The 24208-nt window shown below is 47.4% G+C and overlaps 1 protein-coding gene across 3 annotated transcripts in view; it reads right to left on the bottom strand.

Moving 5' to 3' along the window:
* LOC140429171 (protein WWC2-like) overlaps positions 1-24208 on the bottom strand; it is a 334080-nt gene that overhangs the window by 20729 nt on the left and 289143 nt on the right. For 2 of the 3 annotated variants that reach the window (XM_072515837.1, XM_072515839.1), the window contains exons 12-19: positions 18883-19003; positions 16086-16166; positions 9864-9950; positions 6480-6672; positions 5120-5284; positions 3838-3941; positions 2366-2543; positions 251-415 (exon numbers count right to left, since the gene is read on the bottom strand). In XM_072515837.1, coding sequence (XP_072371938.1) covers positions 251-415; positions 2366-2543; positions 3838-3941; positions 5120-5284; positions 6480-6672; positions 9864-9950; positions 16086-16166; positions 18883-19003 — 1094 coding nt within the window. The remainder of the gene's footprint in view (positions 1-250; positions 416-2365; positions 2544-3837; positions 3942-5119; positions 5285-6479; positions 6673-9863; positions 9951-16085; positions 16167-18882; positions 19004-24208) is intronic. The other variant, XM_072515838.1, reaches the window with a different exon arrangement.

Below are 24208 nucleotides of genomic sequence, written 5' to 3'. Positions count from 1 at the left end.
AGATTATTAATTATCACTAGGGTCCATTTTACAAACACATACTCCTGTCATGGCGCTACCCACACAGGGAACGTGTTGCAGGAAATCACAGCCATGCGGCCTATACATTCCGTCCATTGTAGAAGGAAAATTATGTGCTGTGAGCCGATGACATAACAGCTGTGTTGCTGGGAGCACCGCATCCTAGATTTGACAAACATATATAGAAAATATTTGTGAATTGCTATCAATAAAATGAAGAGTTTCTTACCCTGCAAATGTACTGATTTCTTTCTCCTGGAGAAAAGGTTTGGGATCTTACAATCATGCTGTTCCTCACAAAATGCTTTTGCCTATTGTTCAAGTTGGTCCTGTCCTTAGGCCTGACAGCAACACACTCAATCACAGCCTCCTCCGTGTTCATTTCTCTGTCAACCTGTGCACATGGGGCACAAACATTCTGTCAGCTGCTGTTATATGAGAACTACTACAAGGTAGTTCACCAAACATTGATGTTGCATTTACATTTACAAGCCCAATCCTGGAAGAAAGTGAACTGGACTAGCCATACAAATTCTGTGGCTCCAAGGGCAGGTCAGAGGATAAGAATCCTGTGGTTAGTAACTCACCTCCTGACTCCACAAAGACTGTCCACAATCTACAAGGCCCAAGTCAGGAGTGTGATGGAATACCCTCCACTTGCCTGGATGAGTGCAGCACCAACAACATTCAAGAAGCTCGCCACCATCCAGGACAAAGCAGCCCACTTAATTGGCACCCCTTCCACAAGCATTCACTTCCTCCACCACCGACGAACAGCAGCATTTACCATCTACAAGATTCACTTCAGGAACTCACCAAGGCTCCTCAGGCAGCACCTTCCAAACCCACAACCACAACCATGTAGAAGGACAAGGGCAGCAGATACATGGGAGCACTACCATACATTCACACACTCCCTACAGTGCAGAAGGAGTCTATACGGCCCATCGAGTCTGCATTGACCCTCCAAAAGAGCACCCTAGCGAGGCCAAATCCCCCATCCTTTCCCCATAACCCCACCTTACTAGCCCATCTCGGACTCTCAGGGGCAATTTTATCATGGTCAATCCACCTAACCTGCACTGTAGGAGGAAACCGGAGCATCCGGAGGAAACCCATGTAGACATGGGGAGAAAGTGCAAACTCCACACAGACAGTCTTCCAAGGCCGGAATTGAACCCGGGTTCCTGCCTCTGTGAGGCAGCAGTGTTAACAACTCTGCCACCATGTGACCACCAGCTGGAAGTTCCCCTACAAGTCACTCACTGTCCTGACATGGAAATATATCTCCATTCCTTTACTGTCAATGGGACAAAATCCTGGAACTCCCTCCTTAATATCACTGTGGGTATACCTACACCACATGGACTGCTGCAGTTCAAGAAGGCAGCTCACTGCCAGCTTCTCAAGGGCAATTAGGGATGGGCAACAAATATGGCCTCGCCAATGAAGCCCACATCTCATGAAAATAAATTTTCAAAAATAGAACAGTGCAACTAATTTAGAAAGAGCCTGGGCCAGCATAAAAAGATTGTTTTCCTGGATTCCACTTGGAGCAGCAGGGGCAGCTACAAAACGGGCTGCCTTTGGATGCATTTGCTGCCATTGGCCTGACCACACAGATCAGCAGATTGTCACAGCATTGACCTAGACCTTTCCCAAGGCAGGATTGCGCAAAGGTATTACGCAGTCACATGAAGAAGAGGCAGTTTCATAATATGAATGCACCAAATTATTGACTGGACACTTACAATCAAAACCACTAAAACATCATGACAAGTCATTGCCAGTGTAAAAATCAGAGATGCTGGACAGTGGAAAGATATCTTGAGGTAATTGGCCCCCAGACTGATGACCCATCTTCCAACATTTGGTGATATGTATACCAGGGTATGGGCATATCTACTGTGTAAAATCCTGCTTTTATCAAACAGGTTTGAATGCCAAGGTCTGCAATGCATGCAAGATTTACTCATTTAACTCCAAAGTCAATGTATTGGCACATGATAATGTACCAGCCGGCTGCACATTCCATTTACCCAAATAGACAAGAACTCCTACAGCCCAGGAGTGCCAGCTACTGCAAAGAGCTTCAATTTATATTTTTTTCTCCACGACCGCACCGAGCGCACCACCCCTCCACACACTGCCAACCCCACAACTGCAACACCACAATTTTCCTGTCATCCCATGTTATGGTGCAGCAGGTTTACATATTTGTCGTGGTATCATTGAGTGGAAAGAATAAGTTCATAGCCAACATTCTGAGTTCCAAAACCGCTTGAGCACTGCACACGATTGAGCTTCTTTTCTAATGGAGGTGGACAACGGTGAACATTCCTACCAGAGTTGGTGGCACTGTGAGTGACTCCGTCACGCCACTGCTTTCTTCATCAGCTGTATTCTGGGGCACTTCTTGCAATACAGCCAGTTCTGCAGCGTCCTCTTCCACCTCTGCCTCTTTGCCAATGCTATTTCCTTCTTCCTGTGCCTCAGCAGTATCTTCCACCAGCATCTCCAGCCTGCATTTAGCAACAAGTTATGAAAATCATACAGCATTTCATCTGTTTTTCTTTGTCACCTTTTGCCAAGATTCAATGTTAGATAGGTTAGGTGGATGAATGGTTGTTAAATAAGGTAGGTGAATGTTATTAGAACTATTTTCTCGCATTGAGAGTCAACCAAGTCATGGACTATTTGGACTGGACTCCCTGCTTCTATGTTGCAACACCTCTATTTTTCTGTGCGTAGGATGAGAGAGAAAAAAGAACCAAGTCCATCCAGTTTGCCTTTACCCATCTTGGCAACTGCACGGCATGATAGTAATGCCATTGTTGATAAATCATGGTCTGCATCATTGTCTAAAAAACACTTGTAGCCCACCTTCTGTTTCCCGGTGACACCTGCTACTGGTTGGGGGCTGGTTTAGCACAGTGGGCTAAACAGCTGGCTTGTAATGCAGAACAAGGCCAGCAGCACGGGTTCAATTCCCGTACTGGCCTCCCTGAACAGGCACCGGAATGTGGCGACTAGGGGCTTTTCACAGTAACTTCATTGAAGCCTACTTGTGACAATAAGTGATTATTATTATTACTCCCTATGGCTTTATTATTGGGCTGCCCAGCTGTGGCTATCACCAAAGCTGAGACCTGTGGCCATTACCATTTTCCTTTTATCAGCCAATAATAAAGGAAAGTGACCATGGGCTGCTTTCCCACTTGAGGGGGAAAGCTGACTGGAGGTAATTTAACCTCAGACGAGGAGCACGGTTGAGAAGGCCTCATGAATAACCTCAGCTGGTATGGGAACTGACCCCAAGCGGTATGGCCTTGCTCTGCATCACAAACCAGCTGTCCAATCAACTGAGCTAAACCACCCCCTACTCACCCAATAATACTAAGCGGTGAAGCAAGAGCAACATTCAAAGAACAAATGAAAGCAACCTATTAAATTTTAGGCCCAACAGTTCAATTTGTTCCCCTATCCGCAAGACAAAATGTTTGACTTCTACTCAGCACCTGCCCAGAGTGTTGCCCTAAAAGAGTTCATAGACAGTGGACTGTGAGTGCAGGCCCGGGTTCCATTCATGCTTGTATCCTATTGGAGAATTACAGAGTGGTTCTAAGAGGAAAACACCTGCTAGTAACATCGGCCCAAAGGCCCCTTAGATTTGGGACATTCTACCCAGCTACCATTGGAGTTATGGGGGAAGTTCAGTGGAACTCACGTGGGACTTCAATGTATTTTTTTTACACAAACGAGAGAAGAATGCTCCATTCAAAGGTAAATTGTCTAACATCACAAAGTCGACAGTACCAGTTTTCGCCTGCTGCAGCATCTCCTTCCTCCGTAGCTAGTTCCTGTTCAACGGCCTGCAGCTCAACAGATGTCCTCTCCAGCAGTGCAGATACAGCATCCTGCTGGACATGAAGAGAAGAAAGGCAATAGAATTGATGGAAGTCAAGGCAGAACATAAGAGAATTATTTTCTTTCAAGAAGAATTCAAACAGAAAACCTTCTGACACAACTCATCAAAGGCATTTAAGTTTCCCCTAAAGAATGCAATGTCTCTGCCTAACGTAGGTTATAATTAAATGCAGTTTCCACTCGTGGAAAATACTTGTGATACTTACAATTCAAATGCATAATTTAGTTATACATTTATATTTTTATCTGCAGAAATCTGCTGGGCAAATTCAACCGATAAATAGGCATTTAAGTGAAGGTTCACAACACTTTGGCCAGAAGTAACATCACCAGATCAAATAATCAGCTCCACAACCCCTGCTGACCTCTTATTGGATTTACATAAAATATGGTCTGGAATTGATCTCCCCCCCCACCCCACCCCCCCCAGCTGCAGGTGAGTTTGAAGGTGGGGGAGGAGCTCGTAAAATGCAGCGCATGTCTTTCCTACTGCATTCCCACCTTCCCTCAATCTGTCTCCCACTTTTCAGGGGATGAGGGAGGTGTTGGGCAGTCAAGCCACCCTTTTGCCTGTTGAGGCCCTTAAGTAGCCAATTAATGCCCTTTAAAGTGGCTCATCCCACCACTGCCAATATTGTACCCACATCAGGGGAGGCCCATGCCAAGCAGGGAGCCTTGCAGGTTTTTACTGGATGGGTAAAGGGGGAGGTCCAGGGACCTCCTTGGTGGGACCCCTGTGCCCAGAGGAGGCAACCTTTGTCAAGGTCTTTATCACCCCCCCCACACACACACACACCCAACCTCCATCTCCAAACTCTCAAATTCGGCCTCTCGCCCCCTCGCTTGAGCCTGCCGGTCAGGCCTTGACCCTGGTCAGTCAGGCATTGGACTGGTCTCTGTAACCGCCTTCCGTTTGGGGACTGATAGTAACCACAGCTCGAACCTGGCGCTGCCAGCCAATTGGATTGTGATTGGTTGACAGCTCTCTAAAGCAGGACTTTCCCCCACCAGATGGGGCAGAAGACTTGCCCTTAGCCAACTTAGCTTCCCGTTTTTATTACAACGTGGCATTCTACTCCCAGTTATTTGTGCAGACAAAAAAACAATCTGTTGGGTTCAGCTCCATGCAATGCTTTACCAAATCTAATTCAGTCCTCTGAATGGTCTTTACCTTGTTGATGGTGCTGCAAGGCTGCGGTGTCAAAGAGGCTTCCTCAATTTGTGCCTTGTTCTTTGAATTCTGGCTGTTTATGTTCTTGTAATGTAGCATGTTGTACCAGCTTGTGGATGTCTCACCATTGTTGGAGAGGTCTGCCAGGCTGATTTGGGTTCCAGCCTTTGGGGAAATAAAAGGGTTCGCAGTCTAATCAATGTTTTAAACAACTTGGTTACTGTGCATGTATCAAATTCCTATGCACCTCTTTCACACAGGAATTTTACAGAGGAAAGATTAGCATTACTATCATGCTTCAGCATGCCTCCCAGAAAAGCCTCGAAAAATGTCTTAAAAGCACACTGAGTGTTATTGGCTTTGTGGTAGTAATGACGGTAAAACTCTCAACACTATGCATCATGTGTCCTCTGAAATTACTGCACGTGTGCAGTTAAACTTGCAAATCCTGAAGTTGCTGTCAGTGATTCTACACTTCCCCATACAGTGCATTGTTGAGACCCCACTCCCCACCCCTTCAGTGACAGCAGTTAAGTAGAATTCCACCTTCTCCTTCAGGTGCATGCTTTAAGCAGGCATTGGTGACCATGGTGTTCCATTGGATTGGCCCATGATTATCCTTGATCGTCTCCCGCTCTGATGGCCTGCCATCAGGCGTCCTGGAAGGGCTGATAATTAACCTGTTCGTCCAGGCCTGCCATGGTCTTCAAGTCCTGAAGTAGGTCTTGAAGCAAGAGTTTCTGGCCTACATGTAGGGATGCCTGAATCTATAACTCTTTCACTGCAGCACAAGACCTCTTCAAGTGGAAATCACTGAATTGATTAAAAGCTCGACCTTTTGCACTATTACTTTCAAAGTAAAAACCTTGAAGAGGGCTGCTGAGTGAGGCAATCTTGGGTTTTTAATGGCGTACTGCTTTTCAACTCTCACTGACAGCGTACCCCTGTTTTATTTAATTTGAAAGAGCAAGAGATTAAAAAAACTTCAGATCATCACAGTTATACAGACCTTATTCACCCTTCAAGAGCATTCATGTCTACTCCATCAATCCATCACTCCCTCACTGTGGGTTAAGGCCCTTGCAACAATGAAAATGGAGTCTATTTGAACTCAGCACTGAGTCCTGCTGAGTTTGGGATTTTCTCTGTGTGAATCACACTCCACGTCATCCCTCCGCTGGAAAAAACAGGATCTGTTGGAAATGGGAGCGGAAAGGCCCACCGAGTCTGCCTGAGTCTGAGAAGATCTGGCCCTAATTGTCCAGTACATCTCAGGTTGCTCTTAACTTTCCAGGAGTCAGCCCACAAACTACTTTCTGGTTACTTATTTAATGACTGTGAAATCGTCTTCATCACTCACCAGACAATCCTCCAAATGCGTCTTCCCCACCGAGCAAACATCAACTCTTAGTGTCTTCTGATGTAAAGCAGCTTGGGTAATGGCTACCCTGAATACCTCATTGAAGGTGAGAGTCTCTGCAACACTGTGAACCTTTGTGCGAAACAGGCTGCTGGAGTCACACGAGCTTGGAAGCAATGCAGCTCTGATGTACCTGTAGGATTGCAATGTAAACCTTTACCCAAAGGACTGAAATTTAATAAACAGTGACAGTGTACGTTTAGCATTCGCCATTGAAGAACCTGCGCAGGGTGTGGACAAATCATTTTCCATTCTGTTTTTGTTCCTATTGAAACATTTCCTCTCCCCGCACTCCTGAAGTGATTCAATGAGCTGAATTTTGAGGTGGATACTCAGCGATACTTTAGTGTCCTCGTGTATCAGTCGCTGGATTTAAGCTTGCAGGTACAGCACGCAGTAAAGAGGGCAATGGTATGATGGTCTTCATAGTGAGAGGTTTTGAGTATAGGAATCGAGGTGTTTCACTGCAACTGTTAGGGATTTGGTGAGGCCACATCTGGAGTATTGTGTGCAGTTTTGGTGTCCTTATCTGAGGAAGGATGTTCTTGCTATGGAGGGCTACCAGGCTGATTCCTGGGATGGCGGAACTGTCATATGAGGAGAGACTAAATCGGTTAGGATTATATTCATTGGAGTTTATAAGAGTGAGAGGGGATCTCATAGAAACTTACAAAATTGTAGCAGGATTAGACAGGGTAGATTCAGAAAGAATGTTTCCGATGGTGTGGTAGTCCAGAACTATAGGTCATAGTTTGAAGAAGACTGAGTTGAGGAGAAATTTCTTCACCCAGAGTGGTGAATCTGTGGAATTCGCCACCACAGAAAGTAATTGAGGCCAAAATATTTTGCAGTTTCAAAAAGGAATTAGATATAGGGCGAAATTCTCCCCCAACGGCGCGATGTCCGCCGACTGGCGCCCAAAACAGCGCCAATCAGACGGGCATCGCGCCGCCCCAAAGGTGCGGAATGCTCCGCATCTTTGTGGGCCGAGCCCCAACATTGAGGGGCTAGGCCGGCGCCGGAGGGATTTCCACCCCGCCAGCTGGCGGAAACGGCGTTTGTTGCCCCGCCAGCTGGCGCGGAAATGACATCCCCGGGCGGCGCATGCGCGGGAGTGTCAGCGGCCGCTGACAGTTTCCCGTGCATGCGCAGTGGGGAGAGTCTCTTCCGCCTCTGCCATGGTGGAGGCCGTTGCGGAGGCGGAAGGGAAAGAGTGCCCCCACGGCACAGGCCCGCCCGCGGATCGGTGGGCCCCGATCGCAGGCCAGGCCACCGTGGGGGCACCCCCCTGGGTCAGATCGCCCCGCGCCCCCCCCCAGGACCCCGGAGCCCGCCCACGCCGCCTTGTCCCGCCGGTAAATACCTACTTTAATTTACGCCGGCAGGACAGGCAATTTCTCGGCGGGACTTCGGCCCATCCGGGCCGGAGAATCGAGCGGGGGGGCCCGCCAACCGGCGCGGCCCGATTCCCGCCCCCGCCGAATATCCGGTACCGGAGACTTCAGCAACTGGCGGGGGCGGGATTCACGGCGGCCAACGGCCATTCTCCGACCCGGCGGGGGGTCGGAGAATGACGCCCATAGCACTTGAGGCTAAAGGGATCAAGGGATATGGGGGGAAGGGTAGTGAACTTGATCAGTCATGATCACAATGAATAGCAGAGCAGGCTCGAAGAGCCAAATAACCTCCTCCTGCTTCTACTTTCTATGTCCTCTCCAAATTGTCCAGAGGACAGTCATGATGCTGAACTAGAAACCACAGGCAGGCTCTCAAAGCTGGAGGGGCAATTGGAGGGCATCCAGCGTCCAGCTGGAGGGGCAATTGGAAGGGAGAGATTAGAAAGAGAGAGACAGAGAGAGACAGAGCCCCTCCACTGAGTGGCCTGATGCCGCAGCCCTGGGAAAACACTGATTATTGGCTTTTATATTAGCTTCAGCAATATGAGCTTATGGATGAGCAGCCGTTTCACCCCGAACCAGCCTCCAGAAAAACTGCTCAAAGGCTGGATGGTGCTGGCAAAAATTATGCCTGTTAACTCTGTTTCTCTCACTTCACACGCTATCAGACCTGCTGAGTAATTCCAGCAATTTCTGTTTTTACTTCAGATTTCTAGCACTCGCAGTACTTTGCCTTTCTTCTGGTCGTGGATGATATATTGCTTTCCCAGTACTAGAGATTGAGATTTGGCTGAGTGGGTGAATAAGACCCTATGACAGGAAACAGAAAACAAAAAACAAGGTCACAGTTCACTTGGGAACCAATGATAAAGATAGATGTAAAATGCTCCTCCTGTAACAGGAGTTCAGGAAACATTACAAAAAGGAGTTGCAAGGTACGAATCTCAGGACTTCAATATTCATTCTCAGGATGTAGGTGTTGCTGGCAAGGCCAAGGTCACAACAGTCCCATCCATTGTTGCCCTTGAGAAGGTGCTGCCGTGCATTGTTGAAATGGTGCAGCCTGTGTGGTGAAGATGTTCCCACGTTGTTTTTAGGTCGGGATTTCCAGGACTGAAATAAAAAGTGCTGGAAAAACTCAGCGGGTCTGACAGCATCTGTGGAGTGCATATGGCTCTTCTTCAGAGCTAAAGAGAGGGAGAAATGTGACTCTGATCCACTGGCAATTAAGGGATGGTATCAGATGGGGTAGTTCAAATTCTTTGCAAAGTAGACATTTTTAGAGGAAGGGAAGTCTTTGATAGGCTGCCCTATTATGTATTTTCTTATCTTTTCACGTACTAAATGATTTGTTTGAGCTGCTCGCAGAAAAATACAATAAGCAAATCCTATCCAAGTGAGGCAGATTTGGAGTTTATCTTAGTGTGTTCATTTTCCTGATCGTTAAGAGTCCTTTACGGCACAGAAGGAGGCCACTCGGCCCATTAAGTTCATGCCAGCTCTTTCTAGAGAAATCCAGCCGGTTTCAACCATCCACTCTATTTCCCGAGTTTTGCACGTTTATTTCCTTTGATTGCCCATCTGATATCCTTTCAAAATCATTCATCCTGTTTGCTTTCAACACCTTCGCAGCCTGCGAGTTTCACGTCATTACAACTTATTGATTAAAATGTACTTCCTCATATCCTCCCTGCATCTCATGTCCCAAACTTTAAATCTGTGTCCCCATGTCCTTGTACCGTCAGCTAATGGCAATGCCTCCTCTTTGCCAACCTTTTCAAAGCCTGTCACAATCTTGTACATGTCTTTCAAATCACCCTTTAATTTTGGTTGCGCCAGAGACAACGACCCTAGCTCTCACCACTAACCGCTCCCTAATGTGACCTGAGAATGGATGGACTGGGTTTTCATGGACAGTAGTACTTACACTTTGCATCCAGATGACACAAGGAGGGCAGTCGGATTTCTCAGCTGCACGATGATTATAATGAAACTTGCACTGGTGGGATCAAACCTGTGGAAGACACAGAAAGAAAAATGAACAGTCAGACATTTTGACACAGAAATATTGTTTAATTGTGACTGCTAAAGGGGAGAGTAAGCAGGAATGTTCCAAGTTTGACCCGTGTACATTGCTGACTTGAAGTATGTGAACTGAGTCAGTGCTGCTTTAATTTCCCGAAGTGACCCTCATTTAAAGGCAAACATTTTTTATTTATTCGTGGGATGTGTACGTCAGCATTTCTATGTCCATCCCTAATTGTCCTTGAGGAGGAGTGGTGAGCCAGCTTCTTGAGCACTGCAGTCCATGCGCTACAGGTACACCCAGAGCACTGACTTTTTCTGTTATACGTTTGACACAACGAAGTGGTTTGTTTGGCCACTTCAGAGGACAATTAAGAGTCAACCACATTGCTGTGGGTCCCATGAAGGACAGACCAGGTAAGGGTGGCAGATTTCATACCTGGCGGGCATAAGACCATAAGATATAGGAGCAGAATTAGGCCATTCGGCCCATCGGGTCTGCTCTGTCATTCAATCATGGCTGATATGTTTCTCATCCGCATTCTCCTGCCACCCCCCCATAACCTCTGATCCCCTCATTAATCTATTGTTATGCTCCTTCGTGCTCAATGTGGGAGTTCAGGGACGCAGCCAAGTCCCCTGACTCCTTCATGTGCGGGAAGTGTGTCCAGCTGCAGCTCCTGTTAGACCACATGACGGCTCTGGAGCTGCGGATGGACTCACTTTGGAGCATCCGCGATGCTGAGGAGGTCGTGGATAGCACGTTCAGTGAGTTGGTCACACCGCAGATTAGGATTGGTGAGGGAGACAGGGAATGGGTGACCAAAAGGCAGAGAAAGAGCAGGAAGGCAGTGCAGGTGTCCCCTGCGGTCATCTCCCTCCAAAACAGGTATACCGTTTTGGATACTGTTGGGGGAGATGACTCACTAGGGCAAGGCAGTAGTAGCCAGGCTCATGGCACCGTGGCTGGCTCTGCTGCACAGAAGTGCGGGAAAAAGACTGGCAGGGCTATAGTCATAGGGGATTCAATCATAAGGGGAGTAGACAGGCGTTTCTGTGGTCGAAAACGAGACTCCCAAATGGTATGTTGCCTCCCGGGTGCACGGGTCAGGGATGTCTCAGATCGGCTGCAGGACATACTGAAGGGGGAGGGTGAACAGCCAGTTGTCGTGGTGCATATAGGCACATACGATATAGGTAAAAAACGGGATGAGGTCCTACAATCAGAAATTTAGCTAGTTAGGAGATAAGTTAAAAAGTAGGACCTTGCTACCAGTGCCACGAGACAGTCAGAGTAGAAATTCAAGAATAGTCAGAATTAATACGTGGCTTGAGAGATGGTGCAGGAGGGAGGGGTTTAGATTTTTGGGACATTGGAACCGGTTCTGGGGGCGGTGGGACCATTACAAATCGGATGGTCTACACCTGGGCAGGACTGGAATCAAAGTCCTAGGGGGAGCTTTTGCTCACACTGCTGGGGAGATTTTAAACTAATGTGGCAGGGGGATGGGAACCAGGGGCGAAATTCTCTGGAAACGGCGCGATATCCGCCGACTGGCGCCCAAAACGGCGCCAATCAGACGGGCATCGCGCCGCCCCAAAGGTGCGGAATGCTCCGCATCTTTGGGGGCCGAGCCCCAACATTGAGGGGCTAGGCCGACGCCAGAGGAATTTCCGCCCCGCCAGCTGGCGGAAACGGCCTTTGGTGCCCCGCCAGCTGGCGCGGAAATGAAATCTCGGGGCGGCGCATGCGCGGGAACATCAGCGGCCGCTGACAGTTTCCCGCGCATGCACAGTGGAGGGAGTCTCTTCCACCTCCGCCATGGTGGAGACCGTGGCGGAGGCGGAAGGGTAAGAGTGCCCCCACGGCACAGGCCCGCCCGCGAATCAGTGGGCCCCGATCGCGGGCCAGGCCACCGTGGGGGCACCCCCCAGGGCCAGATCGCCCCGCGCCCCCCACAGGTCCCCGGAGCCCGCCCACACCGCCTTGTCCCGCCGGTAAGGTAGGTGATTTAATTTACGCCGGCGGGACAGGCAATTTATCGGCGGGACTTCGGCCCATCCGGGCCGGAGAATCGTGCGGGGGGGCCCGCCAACCGGCGCAATTCCCGCCCCCGCCGAATCTCTGGTGCCGGAGACTTCGGCAACCGGTGGGGGCGGGATTCACGCCAGCCCCCGGCGATTCTCCGACCCGGCGGGGGGTCGGAGAATGTCGCCCCAGATTAGGAAGTTAGAGGTCAGTAAAGAGGCAGCAACTAAAGCCAGTAAGGTACTAGATAACAAACTCAATGTGTCTAAGGGGAAGAGTAGACAGGGAAGAGATGATGAACGCAAAGGGACAGGTGGTCTGAGGTGCATTTGTTTCAATGCGAGAAGTGTAGCAGGTAAGGCAGATGAACTTAGGGCTTGGATTAGTACCTGGGAATATGATGTTATTGGTATTACGGAGACTTGGTTGAGGGAAGGGCAAGACTGGCAACTAAATATCCCAGGGTATAGATGCTTCAGGAGGGATAGAGAGGGAGGTAAAAGGGGTGGAGGAGTTGCATTACTGGTCAGAGATGATATCACAGCTGTGATTAAGGAGGGCACGATGGAGGATTCGAGCACTGAGGCAATATGGGTAGAGCTAAGAAATCGGAAGGGTGCACTAACATTGTTGGGACTTTACTACAGGCCTCCCAAAAGCGAGCGTGAAGTAGAGGTACAAATATGTAGACAGATTTTAGAAAAATGTACGAGCAATAGGGTGGTCGTGATGGGAGATTTTAACTTCCCCAACATTGAATGGGACTCATGTAGTGTTGGAGGCGTAGATGGAGCAGAATTTGTAAGGAGCTTCCAGGAGAGTTTTTTAGAGCAGTATGTAAATAGCCCAACTCGGGAAGGGGCCATACTGGACCTGGTATTGGGGAATGATCCCGGCCAGGTGGTTAAAGTTTCAGTCGGTGATTACTTTGGGGATAGCGATCACAATTCCGTAAGTTTTAGAATACTCATGGACAAAGACGAGAGTGGTCCTAAAGAAAGAGTGCTAAATTGGGGAAATGCCAAGTATAACAAAATTCGGCAGGAGCTAGGGAATGTGGATTGGGAGCAGCTCTTTAAGGGTAAATCCATATTTGAAATGTGGGAGTCTTTTAAGGAAAGGTTGATTAGAGTGCAGGACAGACATGTCCCTGTGAAAATGAGGGATAGAAATGGCAAGATTAGGGAACCATGGATGACGGGTGGAATTGTGAGACGAGCTAAAATGAAAAAGGAAGCATACGTAAGATCTAGGCGACTTAAAAATTGAAGCTTTGGAGGAATATCGGGAAAGTTGGACAAATCTCAAACGCGCAATAAAGAGGGCTCAAAGGGGTCAGGAAATATCTTTGGCTAACAGGGTTAAGGAAAACCCCAAAGCCTTTTATTCGTATATAAGGAGCAAGAGGGTAACTAGAGAAAGGATTGGCCCACTCAAAGACAAAAGAGGGAATTTATGCGTGGAGTCAGAGGAAATGGGTAAGATTCTTAATGAGTACTTTGCATCGGTATTCACCAAGGAGAGGGACATGACGGATGTTGAGGCTAAGGATGGATGTTTAAATACGCTAGGTCAAGTCGGCATGAGGAAGGGGGAAGTTTTGGCTATTCTAAAAGGCATTAAGGTGGACAAGTCCCCAGGCCCGGATGGGATCTATCCCAGGTTACTGAGGGAAGCGAGGGAAGAAATAGCTGGGGCCTTAACAGATATCTTTGCAGTATTCTTGAGCACGGGTGAGGTCCCGGAGCACTGGAGAATTGCTAATGTTGTCCCTTTGTTTCAGAAGGGTCGCAGGGATAATCCAGGGAATTATAGACCTGTGAGCTTGACGTCAGGGGTAGACAAACTGTTGGAGAAGATACTGAGGGATAGGATCTATTCACATTTGGAAGAAAATAGACTTATCAGCGATAGGCAGCATGGTTTTGTGCAGGGAAGGTCATGTCTTACAAACCTAATAGAATTCTTTGAGGAAGTGACAACGTTAATTGATGAGGGAAGGGCTGTAGATGTCATATACATGGACTTCAGTAAGGCGTTTGATAAAGTTTCCCATGGCAGGTTGATGGAAAAAGTGAAGTCGTATGGGGTTCAGGGTGTACTAGCTAGATGGATAAAGAACTGGCTGGGCAACAGGAGACAGAAAGTAGTGGTGGAAGGTAGTGTCTCAAAATGGAGAAAGGTGACTAGTGGTGTTCCACAGGGATCCGTACTCGGACCACTGTTGTTTGTGATATACATAAATGATCTGGACGAAGGTATCGGTGGTCTGATTAGCAAGTTTGCAGATGATACTAAGATTGGTGGAGTTGCAGATAGTGAGGAGGACTGTCAGAGAATACAGCAAAATATAAATAGATTGGAGAGCTGGGCAGAGAAATGGCAGATGGAGTTCAATCCAGGCAAATGCGAGGTGATGCATTTTGGAAGATCTAATTCAAGAGCGGACTATAAGGTCAATGGAAGAGTCCTGGGGAAAATTGATGTACAGAGAGGTCTGGGAGTTCAGGTCCATTGTACCCTGAAGGTGGCAACGCAGGTCGATAGAGCGGTCAAGAAGGCATACAGCATGCTTGCCGTCATCGGACGGGGTTTTGAGTACAAGAGTCAGCAGGTCATGTTTAAGTTGTATAGGACTTTGTTTAGGCCACATTTGGAATACTGCGTGCAGTTCTGGTCGCCACATTACCAGAAGGATGTGGATGCTTTAGAGAGGGTGCAGAGGAGGTTCACTAGGATGTTGCCTAGAATGGAGGGTGCTAGCTATGAAGAAAGGTTGAGTAGATTAGGATTGTTTTTGTTGGAAAGACGGAGGTTGAGGAGGGACCTGATTGAGGTCTACAAAATTATGAGAGGTATGGAGAGGGTGGACAGCAACAAGCTTTTTCCAAGAGTGGGGGTGTCAATTACAAGGGGTCACGATTTCAAGGTGAGAGGGGGAAAATTTAAGGGAGATGTGCGTGGAAAGTTTTTTACGCAGAGGGTGGTGGGTGCCTGGAACGCTTTGCCAGCGGAGGTGGTAGAGGCGGGCACAATAGCCCGCAATAGCATTTAAGATGCATCTAGACAGATATATGAATGGGCGGGGAACAGATGGAAGTAAATCCTTGGAAAATAGGTGACAGGTTTAGATAAAGGATCTGGATCGGCGCAGGCCGGGAGGGCCGAAGGGCCTGTTCCTGTGCTGTAAATTTCTTTGTTCTTTGTAAGAAGGAATAAGTGCTTAATAATTCTTACCAATGATCAATAATGCTTAATGATTAAGCATTAGTGAACCAGGTGGATTATTGCAACAATCTGCTAGTTCTGGGATCATTATTAGTGATACTAGTATTTTATTTCAGAATTATTCGTAGTTTGAATTAAAATTTCCCCAGTTGCCTTGGTGGGGTTTTAGCATCAGCCAGGGCTGCCTCCAATCATCACTGTCCATTACTCTCTATTGAATGTACATGGATCATAGAATTTACAGTGCAGAAGGAGGCCATTCGGCCCATCGAGTCTGCACCAGCCTATGGAAAGATCACCCTACCTAAGCCCCCACACCTCCACCCTATCCCCGTAACCCAGTAACCCCATCTAACCTTTTTGGACACTAAGGGCAATTTAGCGTGGCCAATCCACCTAACCTGCACATCTTTGGACTGTGGGAGGAAACCGGAGCACCCGGAGGAAGCCACACAGACATGGGGAGAACGCGCAGACTCCGCACAGACAGTGACCCAAGCCGGGAATCGAACCTGGGACCCTGGGGCTGCGAAACAACTGTGCTAACCACTGAACTACCGTGATGCCCAATGTGTAGGTATTGAGTGAATTCAACAGCTTGGATTGATGTAGTATCTTTAAAGTAGAAAATGTAAGAATATCATACTGAGCTTGGCTGCGATGACTCAACCCCATAGTCAAACAAGACAGCAACATACACTTCCCACATTTAAAGGCGGCCTACATGGATAATTTACCATTGGGCCGATGGAGCTGTGTCCCTGCAAGGACTCGGTGGCTACAGGAGAACAGGAGGGAAGATGACAAAAGGGGAAAATAAATTCAGATTCACAAATTCATTTTTATAAATTTTTTTAAATCACTTACTTCAGTCCAATCTGAATTTGAGCTGCTTCTAATGTGGATGGCTCATCTTCATCATAAACAGCATCTTCAGTTTCGTTTGCCCTAATAGCAATGTTGTAAAATTTAAGTTAATGGAAATTGTAAAGTAAGCATGATGAATATGAGAGCTGGGAAGAGTTTAAAAAAAACACCATAAAATACATGATAATTTTACCCAGAGAAAATGTCACAGCCATGCGTAAGTTATGGTTACGGCCATGTTTTTAAAAAAAAAACTCATATTCTGTTTCAGACGTACTGCTGCACTTACAGGAAAAGCTTCAAATTTAATGCGGGCTTTTACAGAAAGTGTTGTAAATATGGAAGAGTCAGTTCTTGTAATTAAAGAATGAATGCTTCATTGCCCAGTGTGTACAGGTTGTATAATCAGGCTCGCAATATTGTAGCCCACCTCTGATCCACACCCATTGGTGAATATGGCTCCCCACTGGTAGCTCAACATTATGGGGTTACCCCTTTACAGTTGTTCAGCCACTAAAAAGGAACAATTACTTCTCTTTCCTGCCATTTTTCAGTGGATGCTGCCCATTGTGCTCCTGGTCCAGAGCTTGTGGACATCAGGTGCGAGCAGTATTCCACTCAACTCAAATGTCCACCAATAGATGAGGAACTTTCAGTAACTGAGGATAGAATGTTCCTCTGAAGCAGTTCCAATGCTGGTGCAGACACAGGGTGAAACAGGTACTTCTATTTTCCTGGTTTGGGAGTCATTGCTTACGGAGGACTTGCTCCTGTTGAGATTACCAACACAAAGGAGCACAATGTGGCTTTGGAGCAACACACCAGCCACATTTGCATTACTCTGAAGGACCCGAAGGATTTTGATGTCAGATGTGGGGAAATAAGATTCTAATGAGCTGAAGAGAGAAGGGAATGATGGGCCTTAGGTTATTGAGAGGTGATGATAACCTCATCCAGTTCGTGCCTCAGCTGCTGATAAAACGGGTCCAGCTAAAGAATCTTCTTGGAGGTATCTTTTATCAAACCCCTGGACCCAGGTTTGATTTCAGCCTTGAGTGGGTTAACATTGTCCCCTGGATGTAAAGGTTCATAAACCATTGATATGTTCTTGTTCTCATTTTTAAATGTGCAATGTAAAAATGTGTTGGGATGATAGTTCATGGGCTATAATGCCATGAACCTCAAGTGAGTAGCTTCATTTACTGTGCTCTCGGGAAGGAAACCAGCTGCCCTTATCCAGTCTGGACTCTATGTGACTCCAGTCCCGCACCAACATGACTGACTCTCAACTACCCTCCGACGTGGCCTGGCAAGCCACTCAGTTGTATTAGAAGAACATCAGCGCCACCGACTGAGGGAGACCAGGGATGGGCAATGAAGTGCTGGCCTTGCCAGTGACCCTAGCGCCCTGAAAATAAATAACAACTGAAGTTGAAATACGTACTCTGGGGACAGCTCCAAGTTTAATCCTGAGCTGTGTTGAGTTAACTGCTGCCAGCCAAGCAAGCAACAAGGGAGGTTGCCACTGTCTTTTAAAGCCTTTGGGTTTGCGGGCAGATTTGAGGCTGGATACTGACACTGTCAACTGGGAGACAGTTGCTGACATCAGTGACCTCTGGAGGTTGACTGTACAGGAGGGGCGGGGGCCGTTTAGAAGTCCATCAGCACCCAAGGTCACGGATCACACAAAACGAATGACCACTGGCAGAGGCACTGGGCTTGGTCTGGAACCTGGGAAACACTTCAAGGAATGAACATTTCCAGGGCAGGAAGGAGAAAATAAGATTTTTTTTTTTAAAAGGCTGTTGGGAGGAGGAGGGGTGGAGGCATAAACTGGGGCCACTCATGTCAGCCCTGTCTCGATAGACCTCATTATTTCACATTTTCAGTTGGATCTTTTCAGAGCAATCCATTGCACGTTGCTGAATGGGGATTCCAGGGAAGGACCTTAAATCCAGTAATATTTTCCAGTCTCCTATCTCATCCAATAAAGATTGCAGAATAAGAAATCGGAGACAACGGAGGTGTCGAGAGGTGTGGGGGCTCAGTGGAATGGAACCTGACATTGGGGTGAATTCTCCGCCTTCCCACCCGTGTGTTCCTCGGTGGCACGCTGTCGCTGGCAGTGGGATTCTCCATTTCCGCAGTTGGGCAATGTGATTTTTCATTGTAGGCACCCCATACCGCCGGGAAACCCACAGGCTAGGGTGCGTTGCCAGGGGAACGGAGAGTCACACCGGCGGAGATTACACCCTATTGTGTTTTTGGATGACGCTGTCATCATGCAAAGCTATATATATGAGAAATAGGAGGCAACCAAGGAAGTGCCTTTGGGGACCCCAGAGATAGCACTGTGGGAGTAGTTAGAGAAGCTACTGCTGCTGATGCTCTGGTTCTGACTGTAAATATCGAAATGGAACCAAGTGGGGGCAGCCCCATCCAACTGGGCAAAAGAGGAGAGATGTTGGTGAAGGTTGGAGTGGTCAACCATGTCAAAATTTCCAGACAGGTTGAAAGGGATGGGGAGGGCTCTTTTACCACAGTCACAGTCTCATTTGTAACTTTGAGGTGTGTTGTAGGGAGAGGCGGAAACCTGACTTAATGTGTGACATGTGAGTATATCTTTAGAAATTGACACGGTGCTTAAAAGAAACTAGAAAACGGCTTTGTTGACAGCACGTCAATGTACCAAAAACAGAACACACATAGATTCCATCCCCCACCATGCAACTATCAGGTTAGCAACTCTTCACGTAACATCCTTGAGCCACTGTGAAACACAGGTAAACATGTGTACCGTTTGACAGAAGCCTCGTACACCCCACTGTCTCCAGCAACAGATTCATCGGAAACGGCAGCAGAAACACATGCTGTTTTTTCTTCCAGATGTCCTACTGCTCCCCGTTGTAAATCAACACCTGCGCATGGAACACACAAGATCTCATCAACCACAAAGGCATCAACTGCAAGGTTTTCAACTGCTTGAGAGTTTCACCTTTCTTTCTCCCTCCTCTCACCTAATTTCTCTCCCTTTCTCACCAGAAATGGATAGCTTTCATTGGGGGCGTTGCATCCACACGTGCTGGATGACTTCTGGTACTTTGCTCAAGTGCAGGACTGGACAGTGGGTATGGGGAAGCCCCTTGCCCATGGAGCAGAATAACAACCGAGTTTCATCCTTTCCTGCAGCAGAAGAAGCATTGACAAGGCATTGGGGTAGGGATCCTAGCTGACTTTCCCCTTTCTAACTGACACTACCACCTTGGGTAAGTTTAGTTGACTCAGCAGAGACTAGGGGCCAGGCCTAGAACCATACTGATCAGTTCTATGACAGGAACCGCTGTTCCACCTACAAGTTAAGCTGTGGAGGAACTTTCTTTAACCTTCCTAAACTGTATAATTCAAAACGGCATGCGGGCACAGAGGGTTCTGTCATGCCTCGCTGCATGAGGGACTGATTTCCAGTAGGATTCCTTCCGCACTGTACAGAACCATTGAATCATGGAATGGTTTCAGAACAAAAGGAGTCCATTCAGTCTGTCATGTCCGTGCTGGCCCTCTGCAAGAGCAATTCACCCTGTGCCTTTTCTCCATCGCCCTACATTTCCTTTCAGAGAATTAGACAATTTTCTTTGGAAAGGCTCAATTGAATCTGCCTCCACCACACTTGCAGACAGTGCATGTCAGACCTAACCACTCGCTGTGTGAAAAAAAGCATTTCCTCACGTCTCCATTAACAATTACCTGAAATCTGTACTCTCTGGTTCTCGATCCTTCCACCAATGGGAACAGCTTTGCTCTGCCCTTGTCAGTCTCCTCATGATTTTCAACACCTCGCCCACTCCTCTCACCTTCTCTTCTCCAAGGTGAATAGTCCAAGCTTCTCTCGTCTATCTGTACAACTGAAAGTCTTCACCCATGGAACCATTCTTGTGAATCTTTTCTGTACCCTCTCTATTGCCTTCACTTCCTCCAAAGGTGTGGCTCCCAGAACTGGGCAGATTTTTTTTTTAAAAGGCAAAATGTCAGGGTCTGACTGAAAACCGGCATGCTTCTCTCCAAAAACACAGCCAGGTTTTCTGATCAGATCCTATGACACTGTCCAAAATAAATTGAGGTGGGGAGGGGGGTGTGGAGGAGAGAAGCTTATGCCATCAATCTGGCAGGGCGGAGCCTAATAGAGCCAGCAGGTGGGGCTCCACAGAGATTGGGCCCTGATCTGCGAACAAAATAAACTCCCTCCCACCCGCCCACAACGGACCCCCCCCCCCCCCCCCCCCCCCCCCCCACAACAAGCTCCAGAGTGGCCCCCTCCCCACCACGGAAGTATCAGGGGAAACTCTGGAGGAGGGTTATCCCCATGGCACTGCCCAGCCTTGGCCCTCAACCCCGCGGCCTCTGTCGTGTTATTCACCCTGGGGTAACACGGACTGCAACTGGATGCAGTTGTACTGAAAAGTAGACACCAAACTTAGACGTTAGTTCAATACGTTTTATTGAACTTCTGGAGCAGTGCACACAGCTTGCTGTGGGTTGACACTCTACTAATCTAAGTGTGCTAACTATAACTAACTAGAACAGACTAGCTCTGAGCCACTTGTAGAAGGTGCTAATTGATATATACACCCTGACTGTCACTACAGTTGTCACCAGTGGAAAGAGGCAGAATGCTGATGCCTCATGTGCTTTATAGTGGGAAATCCCCCTCTAGTGTTCTGCCTGGTGATTGGTTGTGTTCTGTCCTGTGTGTTGATTGGCTGTACTGGTTGTCTGTCACTGCCTGTCTGTATCTCATTATGTGCATGAGTGCATATCATGACAGCCTCCATATCCTCTGCACCCCAGCGCGGTCATCACGACTGATTTTCGTTTTTGAAAACAAGTAGTGATTTGCGCCTGTGTGAGGTCAACTCGCGGGGGTGAGGGGGGAGCATTCCACGGCGCTGTACGATATGGCGTAAAGCCATTTAATTATATTGTAGTGTATTTAGAATCATGCACATCAGGTTCATGCCCTTTTTAGGTGTGAACCTGATTATATCACCGGCGGGGGTGGGCTGGGGAAGATCTCAAACCCCATTACGGCCCTCTCGCGTGATTTTACGGCCATAACGGGATTTGCACACGCGGCAAACGGGCCCGGAAAATCTTGTCCTCTATTCTAGTTGAGCCTGAAGTAGTGTTTTATACAGGTTTATCATAACTTCCTTGCTTTTGTACTCTATGCCTCTATTTTACAAGAGGCAGGATTTCTGGATATGGTAGGAAAGAGGACTGAGGTAAAGATCAGTTCTGATTGTTTGAATGGCAGGGCAGGCTTGAGATGCTGTTGGATCTACTCCTCCTCCTGTTTCCTCCGTTCTTATATTAATAGTAACTGTACTTCAAAGTTGCACATTGTGTGTGAAGCATGCTGTGAAATCCAATATAAATGCAAATTTTTTTTCTTTTATTTCACTTTCAGATATTTCTTTCCCCAGTTCTGGTTTTCATTTTCTTTGTTTTGTTGATACCTTTTAATCTCTTTCCATTGATTAAGCGAAAGTGGCAATTTACATTTTGCAAACTTGATTTCTCTGAAGTGCTTTACTCTCCTTCGGGAAGTGTCTGTGTCGCCAACAACAAGATTTCCAAGGGCACCCCCCCCTCTGACAGTGAGAGTTATTCATGCCATAGGATCTGTCATATGAGAGTACCTTTAAGAAACGGGTGTTTATAAATGGGTATGTATATAAATATATGTAGTGAGAGTACCTTTAAGAAATGGGTGTTGACTACTGCAGTGATATCAGAGAGTGGGTGGAGCTGGGCTGTCTGTCAGCTTTTTAATTTCGTTTTAAACTGTTTGCTGCAGGGTGTGTTTTAGTTTCATTTTCAGAGCTGGATAGCTGCAGTCACAGTCAGAAGGTGTATGAATCTCTCTCTGTAATCTAAAGACTGTAAATCGATCCTGGTGATTTAAAACTAATAACAGTAGTGACTTTAACCTGATGTGCTTCTGAGAAAGGTTTTGTTTTTCAGTCGTATGGATGTTAGAAAGGAAAGCTTAAAGGTTTACTTAGTGTTGTATTCTTTGGGGGTTGTATTTGAATTAATTGTTGCTAAGATGTTCACTGTATGTTTTAAAAAGGTTAACTCGAGTTCATATAATAAACATTGCTTTGCTTTAAAGAATACTTTTCCATTTCTGCTGTACCACACCTGTAGAGTGGGCCGTGTGCTCCCCATACCACAATCTATTAAAAGTTGTGGGTCAGGTGAACTCCATGATACACTTTGGGGTTCTCTAAACCCTGGGCAGCACGGTAGCATTGTGGATAGCACAATTGCTTCACAGCTCCAGGGTTCCAGGTTCGATTCCGGCTTGGGTCACTGTCTGTGCGGAGCCTGCACATCCTCCCCGTGTGTGCGTGGGTTTCCTTCGGGTGCTCCGGTTTCCTCCCACAGTCCAAGATGTGCAGGTTAGGTGGATTGGCCATGATAAATTGCCCTTAGTGTCCAAAATTGCCCTTAGTGTTGGGTGGGGTTACTGGGTTATGGGGATAGGGTGGACGTGTTGACCTTGGGTAGGGTGCTCTTTCCAAGAGCCGGTGCAGACTCGATGGGCCGAATGGCCTCCTTCTGCACTGTAAATTCTATGTAACAGATCATAGTCTGGGATTTTCCCATTCCTCCCGTCGCGCGACATGAAAGATCCTGCCCAACGTCAAATTTTCTGTCCCATTCACAACTATTCCCACTGTGGGCAGGACTGGAAAATCCCAGCTAGAGGGTAATCTATGGCACACAATGAGGCCATTCTGACCATCAGGTCCATGCTGGGTCTCACAGAGAAACCCAGTCACTCCCACGCTCCCGCTTAGTCCCCGCAGCCCAGCAAGCGTATCTCTTTCGAGTGCCTATTCAGCTTCCTTTCGAAATCATCAATTGGTTCCGCACTGACCGCCCTCATTCGCAGCGAGTTCCAGGTCATTACTACTTGCTGCGTAAATCGGTTCTTCTTGACATCCTCCCCGCATCATTTCTTAACCAAAATCTGAAATCTGAAATCCCCCATCCTTGTGCGCTACAGCTCTGAAGAAGAGTTATACGGGCTCGAAACGTTAACTCCCCTTCTCGCTGCACTGGTGCTGCTAAATTGCAACATTTTCTGTTTGTATTTCAGATATCCAGCATCCGCAGTGTTTTCACAGAATCATAGAATGATACAGTGCAGAAGAGGTTCTTCAGCCCATCGGGTCTGCACCGACACATGAAAAACACCTGACCTGTCCACCTAGTCCCACCTGCCAGCACTTGCCCCACGGCCTTGACTGTAATGACGTGTCAAGTGCTGATCCAGGTACTTTTTAAAGGATGTGAGGCAATCCGCCTCCACCACCCTCCCAGGCAGGGCATTCCAGATCATCACCACCCTCTGGGTAAGAAGGATTTTCCTCAAATCCCCCTTGATCCTCCTGCTCCTCACCTTGAACTTGTGTCCCCTTGTAACTGACCCTTCAACTAAGGGGAACAGCTGTTCCCTGTCCACCCTGCCCATGCCCCTCACAATCTTTTGCCTTTATTGAAATAACCGATGGACGTCAAACGTTATAAGCGACACCTTTGTAAATGCCCCGCAATGGTTTGCACCATCTGCCCGACATAAGGGCTGTCTGGAGCAACCAGGAAAGGTGGAAGTGGTGGCGATTGTATAACTAGATGACACCAGCCGATTTTGCACAGACCTGGATGAAACCTGGGACTTTGCTATTCCCTGAGCCACATGGAGCTGTACATGAATTAGGTTTTCATCAAAGTTAAAATGAAGTGAATGCTAATGATGTTTGTGCTGGTTGCCTTTTGCTGGACAAATAAGCAGAGCTCACGTTGACAGAGTTCCAGTGGAATGTTAACCATAGCCAAGAGATGGCGCTACAATTCCATTTTTAACATTTGAATGAATAGAAGGCAACATTTGCTGGCAGCACTGTAAATTCGCAGTTGGATGTGCAGCACCCGTCACTGTGGGGGTAATGTGCGGCATGAAACGCAGCTTATTTACTTTCAAGAACTACGTGCCATGTTTCAAAATAATACTTTGCAAAATCACATTTCGTTCTGCAAAGTCATTAATTAATTGA

Source organism: Scyliorhinus torazame, chromosome 9 (assembly GCF_047496885.1).
Source record: "Scyliorhinus torazame isolate Kashiwa2021f chromosome 9, sScyTor2.1, whole genome shotgun sequence".
NCBI lineage: Eukaryota > Metazoa > Chordata > Chondrichthyes > Carcharhiniformes > Scyliorhinidae > Scyliorhinus > Scyliorhinus torazame.
Note: the sequence above shows the minus strand (reverse complement) of the source record. Positions and strands in the feature narration are given on the sequence as shown.